Raw genomic sequence first — 12,026 nt, forward strand, 5'->3', positions numbered from 1 at the left:
ATAATCTTCACACAATAAATTGTGTCAATACTCAGTTTATCCAGAACATGCTGATAAAATAAGTAAGCAGGTATACCCTTTGTAAAGAATTATATAACTGGAGTGAATATTCACACAATTTAGTAAATCGGCGTCCATGTGTTTCTTGAATCAAGTAACTGGATAAAGCTCCAAAAAATTGTATTGCTTCCTCTAATAAACTGTTTTCCCTTTTACCCCTGCATCTTATAGGCAGGTGACATGTCAGATGACACCAAACTGGAGCTGAAGTCTGAGTGGAAAAAAATGTGTACCTAAAATAGGTACACGATTACAAAATAATATTTAATAAAGTTATCCATAGCTTTTATTATATATAGTTGTGACCCCCATCCCAAACACCACTAGATTTTATTAAAGTACATCTAAAAGCACCAGTATGAGGTCTAATTAAGTCCCAAATCCAGTTAACAACTTAGCGACCGCCCTATAGCAGTTTTACTGCTACGGGGTGACAGCTGTGCGCCGGATCACACATATATATATATATATATATATACGTGATTCTGGGATTCTGCCTGCAGGGGGCGTGCACACGCCACTGACGGGCCACTTCCGCTGTGTCAGGCACTCGCATGATCTCTCCGGTAAACTACACAGAACAAGGATCTTGTAAACAAGGCAGATCCCGGTTCTGACAGGGGGGAGGCCTGAATTCTGTAAAGCATGTTCACTAGGTATATGAGAGGATTTACAACCACTTTAACTTTACTGTTCAGTTTAAACTATATACAAAAAAAAAAACGTATATTTTTGACAAGGGTAGCACAGTGGTTTAGTGTTTAGCACTTCTAGAAGTGGGATACTTGGTTCAAATCTCGGCCAAAACACACCTGCATGGAGTTTTCAAAATCTTCCTGTGCTTTTCTGGGTTTCCTCCACACTCCAAAGATATGCTGGTAAGTTAATTCCCTCCCCTCTAAATTAGCTGTTGTATGTGTGTACAAATTGGCTATACACATTCTGCATGCCAGTCCCAAGCCTGAGCAATTGGGAGGGTTGAAGAAAGACCTGGCAATGGAAAAAAAGGCCCTTAAAGTGGAAGTAAAGCTGATTTTAGACAAATGGCTGACAGGCAGGCTATTAATGACAGGAGAGACCCTATTGGTCTCTTCTGCCATAAATTCATCCTTCTGCCTGTCAGCTGTCATGGTTACTGAGCCGCACATGCACAGCTCAGCAAATATTTATGGTCCCAAACCGTGCCATGGCGATGTGACTTCCGTAAGCATGCATGGAAGTAATGTCATCGCAGCTTGGCCTATCAATTGGGCGAATGCACCGGACCCGGAGGATAGAGCAGGCGAAGATGGAAGTGCCAGGGGCCCACTGGATCGATGCCACTGCAGTGCTGGAGGACGCCATATTACAGAGAAGTCTGCCATATTGTACTAATATTCTGTGCACACAAGCACATTATGGCATAACCCACCTGGGGGGGCACCTAACAAAAAAAAGTTTTATAGCGGACTTTACTTTCGCTTCAAGAGTATCAAACGTGGTGTGCAGAGAGCTGGCCTGCAGAAATGCCAAGAGTCAGAACGGACTAAAAAGATACATTTATAACAAGACTTCTTTTTACCAATTACACTACTTACAGGATGTTTAAGGGTGCACAGTTCATATAACACACAGCCAAGAGACCAGATATCCCTTAAACAAAGACAATAAGGAAAAAACATATATTAGAATTATAATTAGAACTATTATATATTATATAATTAGAACTTCCTTAGCTGAAATTTAGCTACAGGTGTTTTTTTTTTTTACATCACATGTCACTTACGTCTTATTATTATAAGGCCTGTTTTCACAAAGTTCTGGAGAAAGGTAATAAGGGGTCCCAACACATGTACGAGCCAATTCCATTGTGCTTAATTGGGAAAAATCATATTAAAATATTCTTAATAAGTACACACAATAATACATTTATATAACTGCAAGAAAATATTCAAAGTTGTAAAGAATTAAGCCGGTCACATGATCATTAGACGCATAGGGAGTTTGTATGGCTGCATGATTTAAACAGACGGCAATAGCAAGTGTGGAGCTAATAAGCATAACATATTCTACATACAGTTCAGACTGTTGTGTGCAAGCAAGTAAAATATAGGGTGCAGTGTTACTATTTACAATGGCATAGGCAGGTTTGTCTTTAATATTACACATCAAAAAAGAGAAATAAAACCATTGCTTCAAATTAATATATACTTAATATTATTAATACCGTAATTGCTATTTTATATTATATCATATTTGCATGGCTATTTTCCAAAGAATCTATGCATTGAGATATATTTATCGTGAAAGCGGAGAAGAGTTTCTCTCTCTACCTACATTTACTTATATTTGTTATTCCAGCAGAGTTGTATCAATAATCCCAGTAAAATCAGCCTAAAATTTTAGTTTAGAGGTTCCTGGCAGTAACACTCTTCTTGCCCTAGAGTGGTAATGCTCAATCACTTTAGTTTATCTACAGAGGAGCAGGGTTGTCACTTTAGGCTGCTCTCCACATTTGGACAACAAACAACTCCTCATCTTTTCATTATATGTGTAGAAAGTTACAAGGAAACTGTATTACTGGTAAGATCAACAGGCATTTTCTGTACTTGCAGAAGTCGTACATATCCTGAAAGAAGAAACAACTGCAGCCACGACACCTAAGTGTTAGCGATCTACAATGTTTAGAATATTGGTTCTTTGGTTTAGATATTCATTATTTTGGGTCATCCATACATAGCTCCCAACTGTCCCTGATTTCGATGGACTGTCCCTGATTTGGAACAATGTCCCTCTGTCCCTCATTCCTCCTCATTTGTCCCTCATTTTGGTCTAATGCATATACCTGTATATAAAATGCACTATTTATCTATCAAAAAGTGTTTCCCAGTGCTAAAACTTTCATCCAGTTTTTAAATTATTGCATTTGTACATCTCAAAGGCCAATATAATAGAAATGTTAAGAAAAAAGCACTTGTGGGTTTAACGAATAATTATTTTTGTATAATTGTCCTTTAAGGGGGCATGGCAGGGGGTGTGTCCTATGCCTACATACTTTTGCTAATAGGTGTCCCTCATTTCCATATCAAAAAGTTGGGAGGTATGTCCATATTCTTTGAGAGTATGAAGACAAATGATGGGAGTGGACCTCTGAATAAATACAAAAAAATGAAAGAAGATGCTCTGCATTTTGAACCTGAAATCAAAACGGAAAATCGACTTGATGTGTCAGATGAAATTGGGGTAACATTGTCAATAACTGAGCTTGACTGCATGTTTTAATTGCACAAAAAAACACCAAAAGTTTTACTAGCTGTAGATAATTTGTGTATTTGTGATTTGCCGTTTTCATATAAATATGAAAAAAAAAATCTATCTGTAAAGTAAAACCAATATATTGACATCTTTATAGTCATACTGGTATCTAGTAGGACTGGTGATATCATGATTTCATCAGTCTGGGGAAGCGTTATGGGCAATCCATTGCAGCTCTGTAACCACAAATATGTTAAGAACCCCTGTGCTAAAGTACAATATAAAAAGTTGCACACTAAAGAATATAGATGAACACAAAGGGGTGAATAGATTCCTACAGGAAAATCAAAACATAATCCAGAAAAACAGCTTTCGATATTCTTCTCAACATAGAGAGGAGGAATTTCACACTAATTACTACTCATCACTGAACATGATGATAGAGAACTCACTTGTTTAACATTCTTGCTATACCAAAATCTCCCAGTTTGGCCGTGGTCCCATTACTGGCGAGAAATATGTTCTGTAAAAGAGAAATATCTCTCAATAACCCAATGATAGCATTCTTCTGATTGTTTCATCTGCCTTCAGAAAAAAAAACACATGACTTTTACCTGCGCCTTAATATCTCTGTGAAGCACTTTGCGGTCATGGATATGCTTTAGACCCAAAGAAATCTGCACAAACCAACTGAGAATCTGTCATAAGAACAAATATATACTTTGTAAGCATTATTTAGAAAAAGAGCTTTAACTGTATACTGGCATTTCAATAAGTAAAAAAAAAAAACATAACCCCTCTCATTAAAACAAACTGAATATATACCTATTGCTTTTTCTTTGCTTTTTCATGAGGCAATTGCACAGTTACACCATGTCTTACTTTGCATGCCCAAAAGATGCAGTTCATATTTCCCCCGTTTCAGCTTATAAAAGGTGCAAATAAAGGAAAATGCATTAACATCTTGTATTGATGTGTGTTTCCAGAATCAAGCCTTTGACAAAAAGGTTCAGATAGGAATCCAGGCTTTCAGTAAAGGAAGTACAAATCGTCCAAAATAAGTCTCGACCTAGCTAGCCATATAAGACCTAATATCCAAGTAGTTTTTTCTAAATGTATGATTATGCAACAACATGTATTACTTAGTAAAATTCAAACAGGTTCAGCAACTCATTTAATAATATCCAGAGCCTCCTCCATGGGGAGTCAGTTTTTTCTCATTTTAATATCTAAAATATTTTAGGCTCTGATGCTGCCGTCCACTGAGTTTGGGTCTTCCCAACACCTTACTCCATTATTTAATATTCTCTATTAAATATTAAATTAAACATTCAACAATGAAAGTGGGTCCCTCTCATAACATCTAGGGTAGCTGTGCAGATCCTAGGAACTCTACCTAAAATATTTGTAGGCTCTGTTGTTGTTCTCCTTGGAGTTTGGGTCTTCCAACCACCTTACCCCATTATATAATATTCTCTATCAAATATTAAACTAAACATTCAACAAGGAAAGTGGATCCCTCTAATAATATCCAGGGTAGCTGTACAGATCCTAGGAAGTCAAGTACAGAGATCTCACCTATGTATTTTATAAGAGGAACAAGAAATTTTAGCCAGAAACTGAAGTATCACTTTTAGGAGGTCTGACCTTTTAACTTGTGTTGAAATTCTTCTTTTTTTAGCCAAGATGGTCATTCTGCATTACAGCAGGAGCTACACTGTAAAGGGACACTTCAGCAAAATCTTTCCTTACCTGGTCTTCATCAAAGTGAACACCTCTCTGCTTGTTTATTCTTTTTGCCAGATCACCGCAATCACAGTATTCCATCACAATGTACAGACTATTCTTCTCTAGAGTGAGACACAGTGGGATAAAAATATATACATGTAGAGATACACTATAAATATCAAAAGGTACTACGATACCTCTATGAATATGTTATGTTTTAGGTTTTTGCCCAGTAGTCCAACATCTCTTAGCTGCATGCTTTCAGTATAGCCTATCTGGGGATCTCAAACATCATTGCTTCACATGGATTGTTGACACATAGACTGACCCCCAGACAGCCGGCTATATGCATGTTTGTGGGTGCCCGCAGCTGAAAGGTAGGAAGAGCTGGAGGGGATCTGGGTAAGTAGAGTTGATGGCTGGGACTCTCCTACTACTACTCTCCTCTAGATGTTTGTAGCCACTGTAGGTGGATGGCAAGTAAAGTGTGTGCTTCTGGCTCCTGTGCTACCTGTAGTATAGGTCATCTGAGGGGCTCCCCTGCTGTAACCACACCATTAAGCGCTCACTGTCCCTTGAGTGACATGATATATTTTTACTATGGTGAAATAAAGGTTATGCATTATTGTATCATTAGTGCTGTATGAAATGATGGGGAGTCTGGCTACTCCATCCCCACCACTACCAGGAGTTGGCTGCTCTGAACCATGATGACTGCGCCTCTAGTGCTGGTCTTAGACAACCAGACCCCAGGCACCTGAATGATGTCAGTCTTTTTATAAAAGCTCCATCAACTATGTCATGTGAGTTTTCTAGCAAAATGTAATGCTATAATGTCCTATTAGAGGCAGCATGGGGTATTTTTTATATGCAGAGCTAGTTTTTAACAGTGCAGACCAACATACCGGAGAAAGGAAAGATGTTCTTATATTTCTTCTTATATAAAGAACCTCCTTACTCCCCTCGCTTACCCACAGTTCTCTTGTTGAATTTAGCCTCAAATGAGGTAGGCAAGTTAGGTAACTAAAAAAGGTAAAGGTTATCTCAATTATCGATGCTTGGTGCTGCCCCTCTAACCTCTACAGCCCTGCTCCTACCTCAAAATTCTTTCCCATAATCTATAAATGTAGCTGCAACAGATGGAAATAGTGATTAGTATAGTAAAAGCTGAGACAGGGCATTTTATGAGCAGATAGGTTATATCCCTCTATTAAAACCACATGACAAACCTTTAAATGATGTGAAGAAGAAGATTACAATAAAAGCGAGACAGGGCATTTCATGAGTAGATAGGCTATATCCCTCTATATCCAACAAACCTTTAAATGATGTAAATAGGGTTACAATATTTGGATGGTTCATTTTAGACAAAAGGGTAACCTCCTTCTGAGATGCCTCTTTCTCCTTTGGGGACATCTAGAAGAAAAAAAATGATATTACATACAGCAATGGTTATTAATATTGTATGTTTGTAATAGTTTATCATGCAATACCTAAACAGTCAGGTCAGCACTTGACCCAGTGGACCGTACAAAATATGTCCTTTTTCATAATCTAAGTCTTTCTGTCTGACTTGTCCTTACCCTCCTATACATTTAAGTATGAAACATTTATTCTGAATATTAAAATCACTTAAATAATGAATTAGAACAAATCCCTACAAACCAAGTGTTCCTACAGTACACAGTTGTCACATCTAATGCTGGCTTTATAAAATTATAAATAGAAAGCTTGTATAAACTTACCATAAAGCTTAGCAGACAAGCAGTAGAAGCAGCATAAAATTCTGTATGGCTGTATATTCATTGAGAGTGACACACATGACCCAAGACCCAAGCAATGTCATCAAGTTGAGCATTACCCGACACAAATGGGCTCTGTAGGGTTTATCTCTTGTGTATGAGTAAAGAATTCTGAGAAGTCTTTTACAAATTCTTTTTGTAAAAGAAGACAGTCCTTTCTCAACTATTTTACTATATAAGGGGTATGGTAGCATCACAGATACAATATATAAGGATCTGCTGATTACCAACAATACAGACCTGATCACGGATGTGGAAATACGGGGCAATTTAGGTAACAGCGATCATGGGTCTATTGGCTTCAGTATAAATCACACAAATAGGAAACATAAGGGGAATACAAAGACACTGAATTTTAAAAGAGCCAACTTCCCTAAACTACAAACCTTGCTAGAAGGCATAAATTGGGATAAAATCTTAGGAACAAAGAACAAGGAGGAGAGATGGGTTTGCTTTAAGAGCAGATTAAATAAGGGCATTAGCCAATGCATCCCATTGGGTAATAAATTTAAAAGAGCGAACAAAAGTCCTGGATGGCTTAACTCCAATGTAAAAATGCATATAAAAGCAAAGAAGAAGGCCTTTAAAAAATACGAGGTTGAGGGATCATCCTCAGCATTCAGACTTTATAAAGAATGCAACAAGAAATGTAAGGGTGCAATAAGGACGGCTAAGATAGAACATGAAAGACACATAGCGGAGGAGAGCAAAAAAAAATCCCCAAAAATTCTTTAAGTATGCAAACAGTAAAAAAAGGAGGACAGACCATATTGTCCCCATAAAGAATGAGGAAGGACATCTGTTTACAAAGGATGGGGGATGGCCAAAGTATTGAATTTATTCTTCTCCTCAGTCTTCACTAGGGAATCGGGAGGCTTCAGTAACCAAAACTGCAGTGTTTATCCTCTTGACACATCACAGGAAGCACCTCCATGGTTAACAGAGAAGAGAATTAAAATTAGACTTGGAAAAAAAGGAAGGACAGACCATATTGGCCCCATAAAGAATGAGGAAGGACATCTGGTTACAAATGATGGGGGGATGGCGAAAGTATTGAATTTATTCTTCTCCTCAGTCTTTACGAGGGAATCGGGGGGCTTCAGTAACCAAAACTGCAGTGTTTATCTTCATGACACATCACAGGAAGCACCTCCATGGTTAACAAAGAACAGAATTAAAATTAGACTTGGGAAACTTAACATTAATAAATCACTGAGACCAGATGGCTTGCACCCGAGGGTACTTAGGGAATTCAGTAAAGTAATTGCCAGACCATTGTTCCTAATTTTTATTGGCGGTCTACTGACTGGAATTGTACCAGCTGATTGGAGGAAAACCAGCACCAATATTTAAAAAGGGCCCAAAATACATCCCTGGGAATTACAGACCAGTTAGCCTAACATCAATAGTATGTAAACTCTTGGAGGGGATGATAAGGGACTATATACAAGATTTTAGTAATGAGAACAGTATCATTAGCAGTAATCAGCATGGATTCATGAAGATTCATTCTAGCCAAGCCAATCTGTTAACCTTCTATGAGGAGGTGAGTTGCCATCTAGATAAAGGAAGGCCCGTAGACATGGTGTATCTGGATTTTGCAAAAGCATTTGACACAGTTCCCCATAAACGTTTACTGTACAAAATAAGGTCCGTTGGCATGGACCATAGGGTGAGTACATGGATTGAAAACTGGCTACAAGGGCAGAGTTCAGAGGGTGGTGATACATGGGGAGTACTCGGAATGGTCAGGGGTGGGTAGTGGGGTCCCCCAGGGTTCTGTGCTGGGACCAATGTAATGCCAAGCTGCTGCTAACAAAGCAAACAGAATATTGGCATGCATTAAAAAGGGGATAAATTCCAGAGATAAAACGATAATTCTCCCGCTCTATAGGACTCTGGTCCGGCTGCACCTAGACTATGCTGTCCAGTTCTGGGCACCAGTTCTCAGGAAGGATGTACTGGAACTGGACAGAGTCCAGAGAAGGGCAACAAAGCTAATAAAGGGTCTGGAGGATATTAGTTATGAGGAAAGGTTGCGAGCACTGAACGTATTCTCTCTGGAGAAGAGACGCTCGAGAGGGGATATAATTTCAATATACAAATACCGTACTGTTGACCCCACAATAGGGATTAAACTTTTTCGCAGAAGGGAGTTTAACAAGACACGTGGCCACTCATTAAAATTAGAAGAAAATCAACCTTAATTAACCTTAAACTACGTAGAGGGTTCTTTACTGTAAGAGTGGCAAGGATGTGGAATTCCCTTCCACAGGCGGTGGTCTCAGTGGGGGACATCCATAGTTTCAAGAAACTATTAGATAAGCACCTGAACGACTGCAACATACAGGGGTATACAATCTAATACTGACATATAATCACACACATAGGTTGGACTTGAACTATATAAGAGGAGTGGCTTAAGGTGTTTTAAGTTGGGTTACTCAGTAGGGGTGCGCATCTTCACTGGCCTCACGATTCGATACGATTACGATTATCAAGTCAACGATTCGATTCCGCGATGCATCACGATGCATCACGATTACAGCGCAAGTCCGCAAGTGCTCATGGTTTTCATCAAAAAAAAAATTCAATTAGTCAGCAGAACTCCATTTTTTTTATTCTATCTGTTCTTAAGAAAAAAAGAGACAGCAGAGGAGCTCCAGGCTCTCTTCCAAAATACTAAAGGAGATGGTCAGAGCCTGCGGACATGCTACAGGAGATGATCAGAGACTGCAGACATGGTACAGGAGATGATCAGAGACTGCAGACATGCTACAGGAGATGATCAGAGACTGCAGACATGCTACAGGAGATGATCAGAGACTGCAGACATGCTACAGGAGATGATCAGAGACTGCAGACATGCTACAGGAGATGATCAGAGACTGCGGACATGCTACAGGAGATGATCAGAGACTGCGGACATGCTACAGGAGATGATCAGAGACTGCGGACATGCTACAGGAGATGATCAGAGACTGCGGACATGCTACAGGAGATGATCAGAGACTGCGCATATGCTACAGGAGATGATCAGAGACTGCGGACATGCTACAGGAGATGATCAGAGACTGCAGACATGCTACAGGAGATGATCAGAGACTGCAGACATGCTACAGGAGATGATCAGAGACTGCGGACATGCTACAGGAGATGATCAGAGACTGCGGACATGCTACAGGAGATGATCAGAGACTGCGGACATGCTACAGGAGATGGTCACAGACTGTGGACATGCTACAGGAGATGGTCACAGACTGCGGACATGCTACAGGAGATGGTCACAGACTGGGGACATGGCACAGGAGATAGTCACAGACTGGGGACATGGCACAGGAGATGGTCAGAGACTGGGGACATGGCACAGGAGATGGTCAGACACTGGGGACATGGCACAGGAGATGGTCAGACACTGGGGACATGGCACAGGAGATGGTCACAGACTGGGGACATGGCACAGGAGATGGTCAGACACTGGGGACAATAATGCAGAGTTGTGGTGTGATGAAGGCACATAGAAGACAATTCTATGTTATGGAATTGTGTCACAGCGCCCCCCCCCTCCCCCTCTGTACTTACATGCTGCTCTGCCGGTGGCAGCCTGTAATGAGCAGGGTGATCTGCCTGCTCACCATCTCCCCCCGATCTCCAATCGTGCGGCCGGTGTTCCGCCGGTTGTCACATCTCAGGTCAGCAGTGAATTCTCCCGGGAGAGCGCTCCGTGCATAAAGCTGTTATTAGTGTGTGTATATTCCGGTCATGTGACTCTCAGCCGCGCCTCCCTCCTCTCACGTCTCTCCTGATGTCAGCCCCGCCCGCCTCTCTTCTGACCTGATAGCTCCAGTCAGTGGGCGGAGCTGACATCAGGAGAGACTGAGAGGAGGGAGGCGCGGCTGAGTCACATGACCGGAATATACACACACTAATAGCCTTATGCACGGAGCGCTCTCCCGGGAGGGGGCGGGGCCAGAAATCGATTTTTCGGGTCGCATGCATCGATGCCGCATCGGGGACACCCGAATCGCGACGCATCGATGCTGCGATTAATTTCAGCAGCCCTATTACTCAGTACTAAGGCCTGGTTCACACCTATGCATTTTTTAGTGCGTTTTCAGTTTTGCAGAAACACACTACAGCCCATTTAACATGGTTTCCTATAGGTCAAGTTCACATCTGTGCATTTTATGGAAAGGGCCAGGGACTTTTTTCTGGTTTTTGCTTCCATAAACTTCAATGGATCAAAAATGTATTGAAAAACGAAAAATGCACCTGGAATATGCAAACTGCAACCCACATAGGTGTGAACCAGGCCTAAGGGTAGAGAGGGATGAAGGCAGAAAAAAAATAATTAGGGCAATTTTAAAGAGCTAGCTTGTGATGGTCATTTTAAGGGCTTTAGTTTAATTATTTTGGAGGCCTGTTTTACAGAATAAAGAAGAGAACTCTATTTGAGAGAATAATTAAAGATGTCCATGGGTTCAGGTTATGAGAAAGAAGGTCAGTGAAGAAGCAGCCAGGACGGTTTGAGGTATACACTTGTATTAAGTTAGAAATTTAGGTAGGACATAGGTTGTGAAGTTATTTAAAGTCAATTTTATTTTTAGATTGAAAAGCCAGTAAAGAGAGTTTCTGAGAAGGGCAAAAGACAACAAATGGTGGCAGGGATAGATAAGTCTTGGAGCAGATGTCATATTAGGTTGTAAGGGTAAGACCCCTGTTCCACGGATGCCAGGTAAGAGAATATTGAAGGTGAAGATAAGAAATTCTGAAGATGTAGACTATAGTGGTCAATGTAGTTGGATAGTAGCATACTTAGGTGAAGTAACAGGACATACAGTATAGAAGAGGGCAATCAAGAAGAGGGCTGAGTAATGGGTGACCCAAAGATGGCCAGTTTGTGGCTTATACAGTAGGCTCTACCACTACAAGCTTCATTTATTTTCCATTAAAAAAAAAAAAAAAAAGAATGGGGAAGGGAAAAAGGGAAAAGGCAGCAGGGTGGTGGTTATCTACTGTGGGAATAGAAATTAGCATTACTGAAACATACAGTTCTGTTACAATATAATTGTTTTGTTAATATAAATACATATACAAGAACAGAAGTGAGAGGGTGAAATGGTATATTGTAAGGAGGAAAGCATTAAAATGATTACCATGATCAAGCCAGAGATTCCTTTTTTGTGATCTAGTTTAAAGTTC

General features: G+C 40.2%; 1 protein-coding gene across 3 annotated transcripts in view; it reads right to left on the reverse strand.

Moving 5' to 3' along the window:
* NEK5 (NIMA related kinase 5) overlaps window positions 1-12,026 on the reverse strand; it is a 91,797-nt gene that overhangs the window by 44,330 nt on the left and 35,441 nt on the right. For all 3 annotated transcript variants that reach the window (XM_073613250.1, XM_073613252.1, XM_073613251.1), the window contains exons 3-8: window positions 6,342-6,438; window positions 5,047-5,144; window positions 3,909-3,992; window positions 3,747-3,817; window positions 1,826-1,912; window positions 1,638-1,692 (exon numbers count right to left, since the gene is read on the reverse strand). In XM_073613250.1, the coding sequence (XP_073469351.1) occupies window positions 1,638-1,692; window positions 1,826-1,912; window positions 3,747-3,817; window positions 3,909-3,992; window positions 5,047-5,144; window positions 6,342-6,438 (492 nt within the window). The remainder of the gene's footprint in view (window positions 1-1,637; window positions 1,693-1,825; window positions 1,913-3,746; window positions 3,818-3,908; window positions 3,993-5,046; window positions 5,145-6,341; window positions 6,439-12,026) is intronic.

This window comes from Aquarana catesbeiana, linkage group LG02 (genome assembly GCF_042186555.1).
Source record: "Aquarana catesbeiana isolate 2022-GZ linkage group LG02, ASM4218655v1, whole genome shotgun sequence".
Lineage (NCBI taxonomy): Eukaryota > Metazoa > Chordata > Amphibia > Anura > Ranidae > Aquarana > Aquarana catesbeiana.